This window comes from Dipteris shenzhenensis, chromosome 33 (assembly GCF_047967505.1).
Source record: "Dipteris shenzhenensis isolate YYH24624 ecotype China chromosome 33, Dip_SZ_1.0, whole genome shotgun sequence".
NCBI classification, from domain to species: Eukaryota; Viridiplantae; Streptophyta; class Polypodiopsida; order Gleicheniales; family Dipteridaceae; genus Dipteris; species Dipteris shenzhenensis.
In genome coordinates this window covers 38,776,099-38,797,266 of record NC_141628.1, presented here as the reverse complement: position 1 = coordinate 38,797,266, position 21,168 = coordinate 38,776,099, and the positions used below count along the sequence as shown (strand labels likewise).

The window sequence follows — 21,168 nt, the reverse complement described above, 5'->3', positions numbered from 1 at the left end:
AAAAGCAAAGGCAAGGAGGGGATGTCGTAGCTTCGTCTCAAACTTTGTATACTCTTTGGAAGAAGAACTTTGGATATGTTAAAGTCCCAAGGAGGCAAAACATGTCAAAGTGCAATGTATGTGATGATTTAAAGCGAGCGATTGAGAGTGCAACATACCCAAATCAAAGGGAATTATACAAAAAAAACCAAAAATCTCATCATGACCTTATTCGACATTCCAAACAAAAATATGCATTTTGGAAGGAGCAAGCTATTTCACATCCTGATGACTACATGTGCCTTATTGTAGATGGCATGGATCAGAATACAATAACATTGCCTCGTTTTGTTGCCACTCCACCTAAATTACAAGGAAATCACTTTCTAAAGACACATCTATGTGGAGTGTTCATGCATAGAATTAAGTTCTTTGTAGATATATGGATTGATTCCTTGCATCTACATGATAGCAATCAAGTTGTAACATCTATTATGAAGGCAATTTGCAATGTACATGCAGAAAAAGGTCACCTACCACCGACTTTGAGAATACAAGCTGATAATTGCTGGCGAGAAAATAAGAATGTACTCATGTTTGCATTCTGTTCCATGCTAGTTGCTCATTGAATCTTCAATGAGGTCGAATGTGGATTTTTATATGTTGGGCATACACATGAGGATATCGATCAGGTTTTTAGCACAGTCTCAAGAGAGCTTAAATGCAAGGACGTGGAGACAATAGATGACTTGGTAAGAAGATGTGGCAGGCAAGTTGGTGGTCATAAGGAAAGTACAGTATGTGAGAGGCTGGAAGAATGTATGATTGGAAGAGCTTCATTCTACCTTTCATACAAATGGGTGGTGATGCATTGACAGGTCATACCAATCCACACTACTTTCATCTTTTTTAAAAGATGAAAAACCCATAATGCAATGGCAATAGTATTCTCATGATACAAAATGGGAACCTGAAGAACCTTACAGTCTCTTAACTTCAATTCCCTACAAGGAAAGGTATCCAACATGGGCTCCTATACAAGAATTCAATGAGAGGTCTAACTGTGAAATAGAAGGATTAAAAGCATTTATTACATACAAAGAGGAAATGCTCCAGAGATATCCTAATTCGAAGCCTACTTGGAGAGAACACACTACCACTATAATTAACAAGACTTGAAATTTAATAAAGGACCTTGAGAGAATGCGAGGCTCAAAGGATGTCAAGGAAGAATGCAATATGTTTTGGCCAAATGTTCATAACGATTTATGCCCAACTCCAATCTTTGAAAATGAATTTGTATCATTACTCCCATGTCCATATTGTGGACCAAAGAAGAGAGAGTTTATGCCACAAGTAGATATAGAGGTTGATTGTTTTGTTGTGGTTCGGCCATCGGCGGATGATGAATATGAGAATGTGAAGTTGTGGGTTGCAAAAGTCGTTGATGTGCAAAGAGATTACCAAGGGAGAGCTACAACATTTACAGCGGTATGGTATGAGCCAAAGGGCAGGAAGGAGAATATGGATAACAACACATTGTATACTAATTGTATAATGAAGGAGTGGGTCCCAAATGATGAAGCGGTCTCACAAGTTTCGACAGAGACAATCATAGTGTCTTGGCATTCAAGGGCAAAGAAATCAAAGAAGTGCATGGGATATGAGGTAGAAGGAAAAATAAAAATACCACAGCAAAGTATTTTGCATATACATGAATTTTTAAGAATGCTCGCCATGGAGGAAGTAGAAGGAGACAGCGCAAATGAAGAATGTTCATGATTAAGGCTTTGTATTGAAGTCCATTGAAGGATTTTATTTGGGTACTAGGCAAGAATCCAGTTGACAATTATAATCAGAGTCATCACCTCCTATGTCAAATGAGAGTCAAAATATGCACTGGATGTCACCCAAGGGTCAAGGCTTAGCAAGACAATAGGGAGTTAATGCAGATGGCACCTGGCAAGGGACTGTCACATTGAGCAATAAGACAATGGGGAGTCAATGCACCCAAGGGGCAAGGCTTGGCAAGACATGTGGGAGTTAATGCAGATGGCACCTGGCAAGGGACTGTCATGACATTGAGCAATAAGACAATGGGGAGTCAAATTATGTAGATGGCACAAATTGAGGCTCTTTAAGAGCAACAATTTAAATTGTAAACATATGTTCAATCTATTGTTGAGATATCGAGCTCCACTCGTGATATGCCAGGGTGACCGTTGTGTATGTATGTCACTGACTTGTTAGCTGCAGATGCGGTTGGTACACCACCCACGAATAATAGCTGGATGATAGCTATCCTTATCTACTCTAGTTCGTGGCTCAGTTAGTATGCCACCTTAGTTAGTTGAGTTTGGTTTGAGACCCACATATAGGGTTCTTCTATTTCTTTGTACCTGAGTTCTTTTGGCTTTCACAACTAAGAAGAGGAAAACTGTTTTCAGCCTCCACTTGTGTGTGTATTCCCCCATTGTGTATGTGAGAAAGCTGCAAGTGAGACTCCTTCCCTCTCTCCCACTATCTTCACATGGTATCAGAGCCTTGTTCGTGGTAAGGAGCTCAAGAAAGCAAACCAAGTTCAAGGTGTCCTGGTAAGAGGACTAGTGTTGCTTTCCTTTTTTGAGTTTGGGAGCAAATCTCTGTAGGTAGCACAGCCAGAAGTGCAAGAGTGCACTGTCTCAGATTGAGACGCCCTTCGTGGTGTGGCGAGAGGGCAGTATATGCTGCGGGAGATGGTGAAGCCCTTGGTGACTTTATTTTTTTGATTCGAGGCCATTTCGGGGCCCATTTCAGAGGCGGAAGTTCTTTGCAGGCACTCAGAAAAAGGGCCTGTTTTTGCTATGCAACCATTGCTCTACTGGTCAGTGAAAAGTTGCCACAGAAATTGCATCGTATGCCTGTGTGCCGAGATATTAGGAGTTGTAGAATCATGCTTGTTGCCTGTTGATGCAAAATTATCACTAGGAAGTGACTGTGTGGTCAAATACCACTTTCGTCAGTTTTGCAGATCTGCCTGTGTGAGGCAAAAGCTGTGTTTTTTTGCAGTGATAGAATATTTTGCAGTGTTCTGTAATGGCGTCTGATTCTCTTTCACAGATTGTCACTGAAAATCTTGACAAGAACAACTTCCAGGCATGGAAGTTTAGAATGATGAATTTCCTTATGGGAAAAGGCTATTGGGAGTTCATTACAGGAAATGAAGAAGAACCAATTCTTCCTAATGTTCCCAATCAACAGGAAATGCAAGCATTTAAAGGATGGCATGAGAGAGCCAGAAAAGTTATGTACTGGCTGTCTATCAGTATTTCGGATTCTATGATTGTGCATATTCAAGATGCAAGTACACCAAAGGAGGCATCGGATACTTTGACAAAAATGTACAGCACAAATATGCAAGCTAGGAAAATGCAGCTCAAACAGGAGTTGCACAATGTGCAGAGAGAAAATTTGAGCATCAATGACTACCACATGAAGGTGAAGAAAATTACAGATGCACTTGCTTCCATCGGGTCGCCAGTGGAAGATGATGATCTAGTTTCTGTGACCTTGAATGGTCTAGGAAAGGATTATGCACAGTTTCGGACATCCATTGCCGTCTGTGAAAAATTTCTTGATTTTGAAGAGTTGTTTGCTCTTCTAATTTCTGAAGAGCAGAGAAATGGGGGTGCATCTTCTTCAGGAGGAACTTCAAAAGAAACTGTCTTCTACTCAAATACTGGAAGAGGTAGAGGCAGAGGTAGAGGAGGCCGATCTGCAGGCCGTGGTAAAAATCAGAATATGCAGCAAACTCAAGAAAACCAGTCCTATGGAGGAGGACGTGGTAACTCTAGAGGCAGAGGGAGCCAAAGAGGCTGTGGTGGATGGCAGAGAGGCCAAAATGCAAACAACAATGTTGAATGATACTACTGTGGTAAAATGGGTCATATGGCTAAGGACTGCTACAAAAAGCAGAATGACATTATGAATGGAAAATTGCAGCAAGGCAATTATGCATCTTCCAGTAGACAGGGTGATGACAAAAATGAGCATCTATTTATGGTGTAGCACGTGACCAATTCTGTGACAAGTGCAGAAGAACAAAATGATGTGTGGTATGTTGACTTAGGTGCGTCAAACCACATGACAGGTCATGCAGAGTGGATGCAAGATGCAAGGAAAATGAAAAAACCAGGATTTGTGGAGACTAGTGATGATACTGCACATCCTATTGTGCAGATTGGTAAAATTCCTTTGTCTATGCAGGATGGGAAAAAGAAATACCTGTCTGATGTATTTCATGTCCCGAACATCACCAAGAACCTGGTTTCTGTTGGTCAAATGGTTGAGCAGGGCTTGCAGGTCAGATTTAATCCTCATGGATGCTTTGTTGAGGATATGAAAAATAACGGTCGCTTGATAGCAAAAGGAAAGAAGAAGGGCAGGATGTTTACATTGGATGCGGACATGCCTAAATTGAGTGCTCTAATGTTTGCACATGGGACTCGTGTAGTTGCAGATATTGATATCTGGCATAAACGCATTGGTCATGTTCATATACAGCGACTTAAATCAATGCAAGCCCAAAATATTGTTGCAGGATTGCCTAAATTCAAGGTTGCAGAAATGCATAAGGTTTGTGAAGCCTGTCAATTTGGAAAACAGGCAAGGAAACCATTTCCTAGGCATGTTCAAGAGAGTAAAAAGCCATTGGAATTAATCCACTCTGATGTGTGGACTACTAAAGGTGCATCTATTGGAGGCTGTCACTATTTTGTCACTTTTATTGATGACTTCAGCAGAAAAGTTTGGGTGTATTTTATGAAAACGAAAAGTGAAGTGTTTGGGCACAAGCTTTTAAAGCTATGGTTGAAAAAGAAACAGGCCTGCAAATAAAATGCCTAAGGTCAGATGGAGGGGGAGAGTACCTCTCAAATGAGTTTGCAAGGTTCTTGCGGGAGCATGGCATAAAGCAGCAATATTCATGCAGTCATACCCCACAGCAAAATGGACTTTCAGAAAGGAAAAACAGGCATATTGGAGAGGTATCTCGGGCCATGCTAAATGAAAAAGATCTACTAGATTATTATTGGGCTAAAGCAGTTGCTACAGCAGTTTACATAATGAATAGGACTCCCACTGCAGCAATACATGGCATGATGCCAGAGGAGATGTATACTAGTAGGAAACCAGACATTTCTCATTTGAAAGTTTTTGGTTGCATTGCCTATGTTCATGTGCCAGAAGAGTTGAGGTCCAAGTTGGATCCAAAAGCTGAGAAGTGCATCTTTATTGGTTATTCTCTGCAGCAGAAATGGTATAGATGCTATAACCCTTCTACTCGTAAGTTTACAATGAGCAGAGATGTTGTTTTTGATGAGATGAGTAGTTGGTATAAACCAGTGAATGTGATGATTGATGTAGATGCACAAAGTGGTAATGCTGCACAAAATTCACAGCAACAATCACAAAATATCAATGGACCTGCAGTGTCCTCTAGCAGTGATACTTCACCATGGACAGACAGATTGAGATCAGGAGAATCTCCTCAAAGTAGTGCAGATAGTGGTATGCAAGTATCACGAAAAGGAAAAGAGAAGGTAGATCAGCCCATGTTTGATGTGAATGTAGGTCACTCTTATGTGGATGGTGAATCCAGTGGCTCAGAACAGAGCATTGATGATGAGTTGGGTATTCCTTCTATTGTTACACCTAGAGTAAGGAAGACCAGGGATGTTTTGAGAGCACCTAGAAGTGAGCCTATTTTGCACAGGTCTACCAGAGCTAGGTATCCTATGGATAGGCTGAAATATGATGGATTTATAGCCATTCACTATGCCTATATGGTCAAAGTGATACAGGAACCAAAACCCACTTTTTTTGAACAAGCCATGGGAAATGAAAAATGGGAGAAAGCCATGGATGAATAAATGGATGCCTTGGAAGCAAATGCTACATGGGAATTGGTGCCTTTGCCTAAAGACAAGAATGCAATTGGCTGTAAGCGGGTTTATAAGATCAAGCACAATGCAGATGGTTCTGTGAACAAATACAAGGCAAGATTAGTTGTCAAGGGGTATGCACATACATACGGCATTGATTATGAAGAAACATTCAGTCCGGTTGCAAGGATGGCAACTATAAGAGCAGTCATTGCTATGGGTGCATCAAAGGGATGGTCTTTACATTAGATGGATGTAAAGAATGCCTTCTTGCATGGTGATTTGCAAGAAGAGGTCTTTATGGAGCAGCCACCAGGTTATGTTCATGCTATTCATCCTGAGTTTGTTTACAGGTTGAAGAAAGCCTTGTATGGCTTGAAGCAAGCACCTAGAGCATGGTCTGACAAGATAGGATAGTATCTTGTCACTATTGGCTTTCAGATTTCCAAGGCAGATTTCTCACTCTATGTGAGAAAAACAGAGAAAGGTATTATGCTGCTTGTCATTTATGTTGATGATTTGATCATCACAGGTGATAGTGATGAAGATATCCTTCATGTGAAAATGCTATTAAAGCAGAAGTTTGAGATGAAGGATTTGGGAGAGCTACGTTATTTCTTGGGCACTGAGGTGATTAGATCGCCAAGTGGGATATAGCTCTTGTAGAGGCAGTATGGATTGGACATGCTGTCCAAATATGGGATGACAGGCTGTAAGCCTATTTCAGTTCCTTTGGAGCAGAATGTGAAGCTGAGCACAGATGCAAGTGAGCTTCTGGAAGACCCTACTATGTATAGACGCATAGTAGGAAGTTTGATTTATATGACTATTACCAGGACAGATTTAAGCTATGCTGTTGGATTAGTAAGTCAGTTTATGCAGGCTATGACATAAGCCACTCTATGCAAATATCCATGTCACATGTTGCAAGCTTCTGCAAAAATTTTAATATAAAACGCCCTTCTTTATATTAACCTTTGGGTATTAAATTACTTCCTTATGTATATATAAATGTGTAAGTAATTGAATTAATAAAAACCCATCTATTGAACTCATGTGATAGGGTTACATATGATGAGTGACCCCCCCGAGGAAAAAAGAAGAGGGGAAAAGAAGAGAAGGAAGAGGGGAAAAAGAGATTGAAAGAGGGGAAAAAGAGCATAAGAGAAAAAGAGAAAAAGCATATGCTTATGCTTATGCATGAGCATATGAGCATAAGAGAAAAAGAGAGAAAGCATATGCTTGTGCTTATGCATGAGCATATGAGCATATGCTCATGCATAAGCATAAGCATAGGCAAATACATATACTTATGAGAAGAGGAGAAAAAGAGAGGAAAAAGAGAGTGGAAAAGAAGAGAAGGAAGAGGGGAAAAGAGATTGAAAGAGAGGAAAAAGAAGAGGGGAAAAGAGCATAAGCATAAGAGAAGGAAAAGCATATGCATAAGAGAAAAAGAGAGAAAGCATATGCTTATGCTTATGCATGAGCATATGAGGGAAAGAGGGGGGGAAAGAGGGAGGAAAAGAGGGAAAGAAGAGGGAATAAGAGAAGAGAGGGTTCCTACACCCATCATCGCAGCTAGCGCTTAAGGCGTTAGCTGCAAGCCAATGCAAATAACAGAAATAACAAAAGGAAAAAAGAGGAAGCACTTTCTTACCTGAAAAAGTCCCACTCGGCGTTTCATGGACTGGCCCTACAAAAAAAGAGGAAACATACCATTTTTTTATATAACTAGTTAGAGGAAGGAGGAGTTTGGAGAAGCAACTTTTCAAAGGTATTGGATTGAGGAGACAAGAATTAGCCTACAAACAAGGAGAAAGCATAAGCCTACAAACAAGGAGAAACAGGAGGAAGAGAAATACCAAAAAGAGAAGAGGTGAGTCTTCTTTCTTTCACCAAATCTCGTTTTTTTTCCTTAACCTTTGAAAATCAAGCATGAAAATTAGCACATAGGCTTAGCAATACAAGGAGAAACATGCTTCAACACTCACAAAATGAAATCTCACAAAAAATAAACCTACATTGCTTAAAGAGGCACGCCTTCTTGAAAAACTTCCTTTCACACAAGCAGAGAGGGAGAAGGGAGCACAAGTGTTGGGAGAGGGGTTGGGTAGGAGTGAGGAGTGTAGGGAATAGAGAGAAGAAAAGCGAGGTCATCAAATATAAGGTGGGAGGAGAGATTTTTACTTTCCCGCAATAGAGATGTGAAAGACGGCATCGCACGGGGTTTTGGGTTTTAGCCCCCCAGTATTGCTATATAGCGGCACTGGCCAGTCGCTATATAGTAACATTTATATCCTAAAAGCATCACTATATAGTGATAAAAATGGATAAAGCATCGCTATATAGCGATGGTTCATGGCACTTATTGTTAGAAGAGAGGAAAGGAGCTCATCGGTGGCTATTTTTTGGATCTTAATAGATTTCCTTGCAGCTCATGTTGTGATTTTGAAGGTGTGTGTGGGGGTTAAAGGTCACTGTGCCTTTACCCCGATTATGTACAATACTCAAACACATATATAAATGAATGAAAAAGAAGATTAGGGTGTTTTGCACCCACCAAAACTTGTGTGGCTCTCTGTTTCTCTCTCTCCCTCTTCCGTTCTTGCTTCCGTTGAGAGCACTCTCAACTGGTATCAGAGCCCGGGTGATCTAGCTGAGCGTGCGTGAATGCTTGAAGCTCAGCAGCTCTGTGGGAGGAAGGAGAAGCTCTGTGGGAAGCTTTGTGGGTGACTTTACTTACATTCGAGTGTGCAGAGACCTTGGAGGAACCTTTGAAAAAGTCACTTTGGCTTTGCGAAGTGGTTTTGAGATCCTGTTAAGTGTTTTCAAAGAAAAAGTCGTTTTTTGAGCTTTTCCTTATTCCGTTCGATGATAGAGACTCCGTATTGACTTATAGAGGCAACTATTGCTTGCTTTTGGTGTCCACATCCCTTCAGGAGCTTGGAAACACCTTCATTCTTGAATTTGGGATCATTCCATTGGATTTTTGACTCACTGTGTCACTTTTTGCGTTTCTGCCCGAGTATTAGAACTCAAGTTTGGAGCAACCATTTGCAGATCTGTCAGTTCCGGTGGACTCAGGAGGTCCTAAAACTTCTATGTTGCTCATCATTCGCACTCCGGTGGAGTTTACAAATAGCTCTGTTTCCAAAAACTTTTTTCAGCCCATGTGTTGGACCTAATGATTGAGACCACGGTTTCCAAAACCATCTGTCCCATTGCGTTTCGGACGCCCAAAAATCCCTACCTGTCAGTTCTTGCCCGATTTGGTGGAGTATTTTCAGAGTTATAGATCTCTGTGTATTCGATTTCATCTCTCTGTTATGCATTTTTCATTCTAAGGTTTTGAAACCTTAGATTTATGCCACATGGCAGTGGATAAGAGTTGACTCCCATTTCTCACTCATCAGTTGGGATTTTGGAGTTCTGGCAGAAGAGAGATATTTGCAGATTTTCTTGCTAAGTCTAATTATGCAATGGCGCCCATGTTTTGAGGCATCTCAAGTTCTATTTTCAGTAGTGATCTTTTTCGTGGGACCATGATTTCTTGAGCATACCTTATGCAAATCACTCTGGTTGCAGTTTGAGCCATGTGCACTCATTTGTGGTGTGCATTGGGTTGCAGTGGATGATTTATAGCCATTTGGATGCATTGCGGTCCTTATTGGATGCGTTGATAGGCCCAAATTGCCTTGTGGGATGCTATTTTTATGGACACTTTGCACATGGATGCTATTGTGAACCAAATTCTTCTACTCTTTAATGCGTCATCAATGAGCTCTAGGACCATTTGAAGTACTTGCAAGAAGGTCTGTGTGAGTTGCACTGCTCCAGAGTTCATAGTTGGCCAGTTTTCATTGGCTGAACAAAGATTCTTGTCAGCTCTGGATTGCTGGAAGAGCATTGCACAAGATGCACATTAGATTCCAGCTTTGGGAGAGAAATCCATTTGATCTCTTCGAGGTAGGCGCACCTCCTCCAACCACGTCACAAGGCGGCCTCCTCGATTCCTTCCTTCTCAATGTCCCTTTTCTTCCGCATGCTTCCTACATTGCATCCATTCTCAGCTCCTCTTTACTTTTCAACTACCCACCCGGCTCCCCACTTCAACTACCCACCTGTGCAACCTCACGTACCTCTCAAAGTGGCTTTCCTTTCAACACAGCCTCCTCAAGAAAACGTAGCGGTCTCTCAACCTGAACCTGATTCGCTTCAATCTTGACAAATGGGACATATCAAAGGATGATAAGGAAAGCCAAATCTTCCATCGTGGAGGTTGAATCCGAAGACTTCCATGGTGAACGATAAGGAAAGCTGAAGGGGCTCGCGAAGAGGTTTCACATCGATGAGAAATTTGGGCACACGATGTTGAAAAATGGTTCAAGAGTCTTGTCTGGTAGCGTATCAATCGTAAAGAGTGATATGCGTTGATAGACTTCTTCGCTTGACCTTATGCGTTGATAGACTTCTTCGCTTGACCTCCACTTTTCCTTTTTCTTTGACAATTGTGTTTTGTATCTTTTCCTTTTGTACTCCATGGTGGATTTTACATCTTCTAAAGGTTTCCCACACACTTATATATAGTATTACCGCCCAAAAAATTATGAGTGTGTGTAATGCATATGCATGTGTATAGAAACAAACACTTTAATAAAGGCATGCATTAAAATTGTCCTTTAAGCAAAGATTTGAGCTTTCTTTATTCTCTTGAAATAAAAAGACAAGGAGGCCTTTTTGCATTTTGGTCAAACCCCAACACCTTCTCAATGGTTGAGGCCATTAAGGGGCAATTTTGGTAGATAAGAAAGGTGATAGCAAAGCTCATATGACATTCTTTAGTGGGACGACCAATTGACTGTGCAATGTACCCCCAGCTTGCCATGGCTTTCTCACTAGTTCCTGTAACTAGGCAACTAAAGCACGAGTTTTGCAACTTTCTTGAAGACTTTTGGAGATGTTAAGGAGCCAGGAAGCTCTTGAAATGAAAGGGGAGCTGATGGAGAGGCTAAAAAGATGTGGCAATCTTGTTCCATGAAGGAAAGTAGATGTGCCACGTTATCAAATAGATCTGAGGTAAGCAACCTACTAACAAATGACTAGCAATGTGAAATTAAATAGTCATTGAATGCCATAGATTCGAATGGAACGATGATGCTTTGATAGTGTAGGTCGAGCTTGAAGCCCTAAGTGTCATATCCTTTTGTTGCTTGAGCAGACACCACTCAAACCTTGTTGGATCTAAGCTGAATAGAATGAATTGGTTGAGGTGAGTTGAAATTGTCACATGTTGTGTATGATGATCATTATATTGGGGAGCTTTCTTTTGTAGCTCTCTCAAGCAAAAATTTTGACTCGGCACTTGTTTGACATCAAGGGAACTAATGGCTCCTTCAATGGTGGATTTAACATACCTTGATAGTGGATCAATTGTATGTCAATTTGACTCATTGAAAGGAGCTTACCCTTTTAGTGGAGCTTCAATGATGCTTCCTTCAATGGTGGATTTAACATACCTTGATAGTGGATCAATTGTATGTCAGTTTGACTCATTGAAAAGAGCTTACCCTTTTAGTGGAGCTTCAATGATGCTTCTTATTCCAAGGAAACTAGAAGGTAGAGACACTATTGGCCGATGGCCTTGCCCTCTCTTGCACTATCACCTCACTTCTTGTGTGTTGATCTTTCTTTAGAAATTTAGAGAGTTTTTTATGAAACCTGAAGTTGAAATAGAGAGAAAGATGAAGACCAAAATCTTCCTAGAATCATTTTGAGCTACACATGCGATCACACCATTCGAGCACCATTCATGAGCCCAGGAGTAGGCTTTGAAATTGCTTTGCAGTAGCCAAAAATTGTTTGAGGAACCTCAGTCAAAATTTTGATGAGCGATGGGGAGATATTAAAAGAATTGAAATTTATCGTTATCAAGGACAATCAGGACTCATAGGTTGCTTCCTTGAAGAATTACCACTGGTAACATAGGAGATCAAGGGGGAGAGGCTCTTTCATAGGGGGATCAAGTAGTGCTAATAAAAATCCAACAAGGTCCACTTGATGACACACCCTTTCTTCTTCACTTCCTCATTGTGAGAGTATCCTAACAACTCCTCTCAATTTTTTCCTCCATGTATCATGAGATTATATTGGCATCTCTTCTTCATTTCTTAAAATGTCCATCCAAATAGCTTCAATTTGAGTTCCTCACACTTGTTTAGAGTCGTCGTGTTAAAGATGAGGCAACATCATTGTATCTATTTAAGTTAATAGTGAGTTAAAAATATGCCTCTAATTCTCAATCAAGCACAATGGGTTTACATCTCAAGAGGGTCATTAATAAATATGTAAGATAGCATGTGCAATCAACGGTAGGGGTTATGTATTTTTATGGAGTTACAAAAAATATACATACATAAGGGGTTTCTTAATTCAAAAAGTTAAAATTTTCTTACATAAGGGATACTTTAATAATCTCAAAACTGACATAAGTGGTGTATATAAGGTATAAAAATCCATAGGTAGGGGTTTTTTTAAATACCCCCTGATCGCATGTGCTATATAGGGTTTTTACATAGTGGTCCCCCTTGGGTTTACATGTCATGAATGGCATTGTGGGACCTTTTTAAGGTCAATGAGGTCTCTCAAGATAAACTTTGTACTAAGCCACTAGATTGGATTCAAGTATAGGGTCTTGAGTATTGAGCCAGAATCAGACCATAATAATAATGACTTTGCATCTAGTTCACAAGCTTAGATTACCATTCAATCGGTTTATGACGCTGTAATAACAATAGTTTAGAATGAGAACTAACATTAAGGTGAGATAGACTATAAGAACACATCACACACTTAGAATTACCATCGAGCTCACAAGCTTAGATTAGCATTCAGTCGGTGTATCACGCTGTAATAACAATATTTAGAATGTAATAACCAAGAACTATTGTTGTTATTACAGCCTGATGAACTGACTCAATGCTAATCTGATGTCCTATTTTGATCTTTCCTTTCTTTAGTTGACTATTATAACAATGACTTTGCATGAGCAGCCATCTAGTTCATAGGCCCCCCAAATTAGCATTTTTTGATGATCGAGAAATTCTCCCATGGCAACCATCTAATTGCACATCATGGCTAGATGATGATGTATTTGATCGCCTATGCTAGGCTAGGCTACCAACAAAGCTGGGTGTATGTGCCACTGCTCCTCCCCCCTCATCCCATTGAATTATTATGATCTTGGCTCCAATGACCGAGAAATTCTCCCATGCCAACCATTTAATCGTACGTCATGGCTAGTCGATGATGTATATGACTGCCTACGCTAGGCTGGACTACCAGCAAAGCTTGCTGTATGTGCCACCGCTCCTCCCCCCTCATCCTATTGAATTATCATGATCTTGGCTCCGATGACCAAGAAATTCTAGTTGATGTAGATGACTGCCTAGGCTAGGTTGGGCTACCAACAAAATCCAACTAGTGGATTGTGTGCTCTTAGCATCGATAGGCACCTAGACTCACACAACTGACACAAGATCTTGGCTCTGATGACCAAGAAATTCTAGCATGGCAACCATCTAATTGCACGTCATGGCTAGACGATGATGTAGATGACTGCCTACGCTAGGCTGGGGGCTACAGGCAAAATCCAGCTAGTGGTTTGTGTGCTCTTAGCAATGATAGGCACCCAGAGTCGCACAACTGACACAAGAAACGAAGGGGGAAAGGGTGGGAGGGCAGCAAGTCTAGCTATATAAAGGCCTTAAGGGCAAAGAAACAATTCACCGCACCCAGGAAAATTTCTCTCATACCCCCTTCCACGCTCTCTCCAAGCCCCCTTCTACCCTCATGATGAATCTTTTGCTACATCCTCGATGCCCCTTCATAATGTAGTACCATTATCGCCAAAACTATTGTTGATTGTTACTTCGCTATTGAAAGTGGCCCTAATGAAGAACAAATGGCATATTTTTACCCTCGTTTACATTTTACTTCAACAACAGGGATCGTTGCACAAGAAATTGTTGAAAAAGCTATTCTTACTATAGTGAAAATGGTTTTAATAACTAGTGCAGTACTTTAGAACTATGATAACTCCAATAACCAGCGTGGTGGTTGCAAGGAAACTATACTAAATTGTAAATGCTACATTTTCCCTTGGAACTAAAATAGCTCCAAGAACGTGTGCAGTGGTTGATAAATTATTGCATAAGGAGTAATACAACTAAAATATCTCTAAAATAGAACTTAAGCAGTACCGACATCCAGCGCGGTGGTTGCAGATATGGACGTTGAGAGGTCCCATCAGAGATTGACATGCCATGACAGTTTGCCATGCTGGTATTCATGCCAACGTGGTGGTCTCTCCATGCCAACATCATTGCTTGAACCAACACGATGGTCAGCGCAGTAAAAGATTGTGTTACGCAGTAATAGATGGCGAAACTACGTAATGATAGGTGGCAAGGAAAAAGTTTTGTGCTATTGTCAGGCCAACGTGGTTGTGCTCGAACCAGCACGATGGTCAGCGCAGCAAAAGATTGTGTTGCACAGTGATAGATGGTGAAGCTGCGCAAGCAAACATGGCAAGGCAAAGGGTGCATGATGTAGTCAGGCCAGAGGCACAGAGCATTAGTTTCTGTGCTCATGAGTAAATGCATATAGTGCCATGCGTCGAGCTCTATGCTATTGACCATGATAAGATTGCGTCTCATTATTACGCCACTGCGCATTCATGATGCCGGGAAAATTTTCAACGAGAGCACAGGTCCATGCAAAATTTAAATATTCACCCAGAAGTACATCACGTCACGGCCCCAAGGCCCTGAAAATAGTTCCGCGATTGGCTACACCCAGGCAAACATTGACCTTGAGGCTAATCGACGTAGCAATGGAGATGTCATCCTATAGGTTGTGACATACAAGAGTGTCACCAACCCAAAAGAACTAGTAGTGATGCTGGAGGTATGCTGCAATAGAATAATCTTTGTCGAATGATGTAGGGTCAAAGAAGACCAATTGATGTGGATAGAGTGATCCAAGATCTGGGGCCAAAGGTGCAGGTATGATACACTGCTCTGCTGATGAAGAGGCCCGTAAAACTGACAAGGTACAGCAACCTGTGAAACCTGTATGATGAACTGTCATGAGCTGAATGTGTGCATGGCTAAACATCCATCGACATGGGATGTAGCATCTGTCATAGGTTCATTGAGAAGGAGTTGATAGTATAAAGGCCTAGAAGCCTAAAATACAACTGAAAGTGTATAAGATGTCCCTGAGGCATATGAGGTGCCGAATGGTGATGTAGGGACTGCATGCGGCAAAAGATGTGAGTGCCTCATACTGAGGAATTACCTGCTGAATAAATGCATGATCACTAGTGAAATCCTATTGAGTATCTGAATCTGTGGGAAAAGGTGGCATCGGATCCATGCATGACTGGGATGGCTATGCATCATTGGAATCAGATTATACTGATATAAGTGGGACTTCCTGGTACTGAGGGCTTACTACTACCGAATGTGCCTCGTGTTGAGGGCTTACCAAGAAGTGTGCCTCATGCTGAGGGCTTACCAAAAAGTGTGCCGCATACTGAGGGCTTACCAATCAAGTGTGCATGATTATAAACTACGGGCTGATACATGCTAACATCTGAGGCATCTGTATCTAATCTATCAAGGCCAATGAGGCTTGAGGATTCATCATAGGCTGTTGGTACCTACCATGTGGCAATAAATGCGCGCTGCAACACACATATGTTAATGACAATCATGGAGATGGGTTAGAGATAATATAATAAAAAGAATATGGTGATTGGTTTGATAGGAAACGTACAAAACTCCTGGAGAAGAGAAGAATGTAAAGATGAAGAGTCTTGTGACTAAAAACAATTTAAGGAGACAAAAGTGCAGACATGCAATTAAAATGGTAAAAGGTAAGGGATTTCCAACTAAAACTTTATCTAATATTGGTATGATGACCATTGGCTTGGCATTGGATTCATACCCTTTGGATTTCGTTTTTTATTTTCTTGGAAAACATATACCATAGAGATAGCACCATGTATCATAAGTCATGTCTCCTTACTCATTGATAGCAATTTGAGATTTAGCCCTTTATATGGGAAGTATGGAAGTAATCCATTTTTCTTTGGAAGGTTTCGTGTTTAATTGCAAGGGCACGCCTTTGAGAGAGTCTATGTAAGGTCAATGAAAGCCCTATATATAGGCCTATTTCAAATCCTTTTTTTCCTTTTCTTTTTAAAGTTTTTTTTTAAAGTCTTTGAGAGAGTCAATGTGAGGTCAAGCCTATATATCACGTGTGTTGAAGGTGTATTATTCAAATCCTTTGTGTGAATAAAGATTAACAAGACACTCTTTATCTATAAATGTCACATGTGTTCTCTTGAACGGGACTGCAAGCCAAGTCATAAAGTGGCCAAGGCACCCGAAAGCCGTGAAGCGTTGGATTGGACTGCAAGCCAATTCATAAAGTGGCCAAGGCACCCGAAAGCCGTGAAGCGTTGGATTAACCTTTTGTCCTCGAGAATCACACAACAGATCATCCTTTGACACACACAAACATGAAGATGCACTCCCTCCTACTCCACCTCTCCCTCCTCCTCCTGCTTTTGCAGCTCGCACCTCCCTCCCAAGCAGCCATCGACACCACAATGATCTACAGTAAAAAGAACCCCAACCCCAGTAGTTTGCGCTTCCGCCAGAACTTGAGCATCCTCAAACAAACTCTCACCAAAACCTCCTCCTCCAACTGGTTCGGTAGCACCTCACAGGGAACAGCCTCCGATAAAGTTTATGGCGTGTTTCAGTGTCGTGCGGACATCTCGTTGCCCCAATGTTCCGAGTGTATGGCTTTGATTACGCAGGATATTGATCAGCAGGCTGGATATGATACATTCGGAGCAGCGCTGCAGTGGGCTTACTGTTATTTCCGCTACGAGAACACTGTTATCTTTCCTCTCTATTACACCTACCCATCCGCAAACGTCACGAATCCAACAAGCAACACAGATCCGTCCTTCGCACAAAATGTCTACTCTGTCTTGAAGGATGTTAGTGCAAGAGCTCCTGAAGACCCAGGGCGCTTTAGCGCATCATATGCAGGGAATGGTACTAAGGATCAAGTGTTCGGGCTTGCCCAATGTCTAGCACTTCTCTCCTCGAGTTATTGTTCTCAGTGGCTCTCATTGGTCAATGAAACTATGCACGAATCAAACGCAGCGATGTTCGCTGGCGGTGGCACCTATTTGGCTGGTTGTTATTTTCGTTTTGAAACGTACCTATTTTTTAACGTAACGAGCCTTAACCGAACGTCAAATCCAATATCCAGCCAAGCTCCCCCAACGCCTGCGTCGAGCGTACCAACTGACCAGGTACGTGCAACATCGGAGACGGATACGTTCTACTGTTTATAGTCTCTATTGGAAACTGCGCCAATAAGAAATAGAGCATGCCCCATAGCTTCTTAATGAAATAAAACCCTGCTTGTTTCTGCAGACACAGAGGAAGTCATATACAATAACTATCGGAGCTGTCTCTGCAATTGCTGCAGCACTACTTTTGTGTATATCTTACGCAATCTGGAGACGACAGAAAACTAAGCACAGAGGTTATATGCTCAAATTATTCGTCTTGCATGCTTCGCAGGGTCTCTTTCTTCTCTCTTCTGTCGTGACTTTGAACGAAACAAGACCCGGAACAAGACTGCTTGTAACCGCTTAATCGATCTATACTCATTCATTCCCTTTGAGGAATGTAGAGAGTTGATACTCATTTTGAATCATAATCGTCTTCCACATTAAGAAACATTATCAATCGTGTTTACGTACGTTTGTGTGTGTGTGTGTGTGAGTGTACTGTGTGTGTAGCACTAATCGTGATTGAATGGAACATGACGTGGACAGAAAATTCATGCCACAAATTTGTCTTATCCGTTCTGAGTGCTCTGAATTGCTTATTTGTTGGAATTGTCAACACAATTTTAGGAAATTGAGGCAATAATTGAGCTGCTGGCTTTTTTACGCATTAGGACGACTGCAGTTCCGTGATAACAATAACCAATTTCCACTTCGAGAAGTGAGATTTACGAGGGCTCAAATGGCTTTAGCCACAAGGAACTTCCATCCTGACAACAGACTCGGGGAGGGCGGATTCGGTCCCGTGTACAAGGTAACACAAGTGTTTAGGATCCGCTTTATGTAGTAAAATTGCTCTCAGATTCACCGAAGCATGTCCTCAAAACTTTGACGTTGAGTCTCTGGGCTGAGGATATTACGTAAGTTTAAACTTACGTATGCTAGGCTCAGTAAATTGAAAATTCATAGATGTTGCTAAAGAACACATAAAAATCGTATTGACAGGGAACGTTAGAGGATAGACGGAATGTTGCAATTAAAAAGCTTTCACGTGTAAGCCATCAAGGCGAACGCCAGTTTTTGAACGAAGTCGATCTTCTTGCCACGGTGCAACATAAGAACCTCATAAAGTTTTTTGGATGCTGTGTTAACGGTCCTGAGCGATTTCTAGTATACGAATATTTACCAAACCTAAGCTTGGACAGACATCTATTTGGTAAGTAGATGAACTGCTTTTTTTGTCCTTTGAAAATTAAGTAACTACTGCACTCAATCCATAATAACAATAGCCTTTCCTTATTTTCATCGTTGTAACAAGTTTGCAGACCAATTGGTGCTTTTTGGACAGATTCTGAGAGCCCGCTGACGTTGAATTGGGATATTCGATGGGAAATAATATTGGGTACAGCTAAAGGACTTGCATATTTGCACGATGGATCGTCAACGCGTATCGTGCATAGGGATATCAAAGCAAGCAATATCTTACTGGATAATAACCTCAATCCAAAGATCTCAGACTTTGGATTAGCAAAGCTGCTCCCTGAGAATGAGACTCACACCAGTACAGCAGCTGCAGGAACTTTGTAAGGCTGCGTTATTGTAGCTTAAAATAATTTATTGATACAAGGTGATGTTTAAAGTTGTGATTTTCTAGATTGTGTACTGGACTAATCACTCGACTCATTCATGGAAAAAATGAAGGGGATATCTTGCTCCAGAATATGCTGTCAATGGGCAACTCACTGACAAAGTGGACGTCTTCAGCTTCGGGATAGTTTGTTTAGAGATCATAAGTGGACGAAAAAATGCAGATATGCGATTGTCAGATGAGAAGCGATATCTTCTACAATGGGTACGCATTTTGTCACATTAGAAAAAGTTGTAGTGGACTTGTACGTCTCTCAAAGCATGCAAAACTAGGCTATTTCTATCACATTAGTCCTCGCTTTCAAAAAAAAGATATTTTACTTTCCGAGCCAATACTGTAAAAGTGTGAAATAATCAATCAACATTATATCGCAGGCATGGAGGCTCTATGAAGATGAGCGACAGCTTGAGCTAGTGGATCCGAGATTGGAAGGGAAATTCTCTACAGACCGGGTGCTATTGGTTGTGCAGGTTGCATTGTTGTGCACACAACCAACGGCACGGTTAAGGCCAAGCATGTTGCAAGCCGTGTTCTTGTTGATTGAGGACCAATGCCCCAGTATGGAGACGCCCACGAAGCCAGCCTTCGTGACGAGCGACAATGAAGGGAAACATTTGAGTGTCTCCCACGTTGAGGCTTCGATCACGGACGTGGTGGAAGCTCGCTGATCAAGTAGAAATCCTTGGTCATTATCTCTCACAATCTTTGAAAGTTCAGATCTCCATCTTGCGAATCCAACATGATTCCTTTGGAACAAGCCACTCACAATTTTGGGAATATATATGGACATGGCGGTAGTCAGCCCACATTCCACACCAGCCTTGGTAGAGGGTAAGAAGTTGAGAATTCCTTGTAATTAATGGTCAATGAATTTTAACTTATTACCTAGATCTTTAATCAAAGCACGTCCTTTTCCTCATGAGACTAGAGAAGGTCAACGGTTATAACACGTTAGCTCAAAGGAGGTTTTATGACTAGGTGGAGAACCTTCCTATTGGGTTACAAGGACTTTAATCTCTACATCTCTCGACAATGCCACATCTGCACATTAGTTATTCATGAGATTTATTACTCTCATCCTTTGACAATGCCACATTTGCACATTAGTTATTCATGAGATTTATTACTCTCATCCTTTGCACTGATTGTCAATATATCATGCATTTATAGTGTGGACCTTTTACTATAATGTGGGGTTATTTTGTGCTAGCATTTTTTGGTGAGCATGAAAAAAGTAGCAAGCATAGAGAGTGAACTTTGTTAGCATCTCTATCTCTCTCTCTCTCTCTCTCTCACACACACACACACATACACACACACACACACAACTCACACACACACACCCTTGGGGACCCTTGTAGTCCTTGGGGTTTATCAGTATGTTGATGATATGATAATGATGACAATTATTGACACATATACTCATCCCCTTAGGGAGCATTGGATTTTCGAGATGTCGCTGAGACTTTAATAATTTGAACTTTAGTACACTAGATTATGGGACTTTTTTCTAATTATGATAGGTCAACCAAAAGATTTGGGATATACCCTCGATAGCTTTACCATGGTTTGAGATTTACCAAGACTAGCCCCTTGGATTTATGGGGAATCATGTCTCTAATTTTTCAAGGCTACTTTATATTTGTAGGAATAAAAGCTACAGTTAATAAGCATGCCCTTTAGGATGCCTATGATCTTGGAGTTATAGGCATTTGGATAACCCAAGCAAACATTACTGGTTTTGATCCTGTGTCATTGAGTAGATTACATTAGTAATTTTGGGAATAGGGCTCTAACAAATATTCTCCCTTGCATAAGGGGATTATTTATTAGGCCTCCTAGTTCACCAACGGATGTTGGAATTCCCTATCTTTTAATTTCATGAGGAATACATGATTTTTTGGAGGGAATCCTATGTGTAAGGATCAAATAATTAATAGTGTAGGACATATAGTACTTGGGAAAATGAGTGATAGGGAACATCACCAACTCTATCATATAGTGTCCCATAACATGGAGAGGAGAAGAATATACTATATGGAGAGTAATTAGATGCCAGCCATGAGAATCCAAGCGAATCAAGGAGATACGAGGATTGGCATGAAGAGATGTAGGTCCAAGAAGTACTAAGTGACTAATTTTGGAGGGAACAGTACCACACTACATGGCATAGAGACCTCCCACACGGTTATAGGAGACTCGAACAGCTCGACGTTCTACGGAATTTAGCATCCATCTGAGTG

The 21,168-nt window shown here is 41.1% G+C and overlaps 1 protein-coding gene across 2 annotated transcripts; it reads left to right on the top strand.

Moving 5' to 3' along the window:
• Positions 1 to 16,467: 16,467 nt before the first annotated feature.
• Positions 16,468 to 19,966, top strand: LOC147880088 (cold-responsive protein kinase 1-like). Of its 2 annotated transcripts, none has more exons than XM_087371728.1 (7): positions 16,468 to 17,295; positions 17,420 to 17,531; positions 17,952 to 18,091; positions 18,283 to 18,493; positions 18,626 to 18,860; positions 18,979 to 19,129; positions 19,300 to 19,966. In XM_087371728.1, exons 1-7 carry the CDS (start codon positions 16,486 to 16,488, stop codon positions 19,591 to 19,593), a joined length of 1,953 nt encoding a protein of 650 aa, XP_087227854.1. In that variant the 5' UTR covers positions 16,468 to 16,485; the 3' UTR covers positions 19,594 to 19,966. The 2 variants fall into 2 exon arrangements, with proteins under 2 accessions (XP_087227854.1, XP_087227853.1); XM_087371727.1 differs by having other exon boundaries at positions 17,420 to 17,570.
• The last annotated feature ends 1,202 nt before the right edge of the window (positions 19,967 to 21,168 follow it).

Coding starts and splice junctions, on each gene's coding strand:
- LOC147880088 (XM_087371727.1), top strand. CDS start 16,486: ATGAAGATGCACTCCCTCCTACTCCACCTCTCCCTCCTCCTCCTGCTT. Junction 18,092..18,282: donor GATTCGGTCCCGTGTACAAG/GTAACACAAGTG, acceptor TCGTATTGACAG/GGAACGTTAGAGGATAGACG. Junction 19,130..19,299: donor AGCGATATCTTCTACAATGG/GTACGCATTTTG, acceptor ATTATATCGCAG/GCATGGAGGCTCTATGAAGA.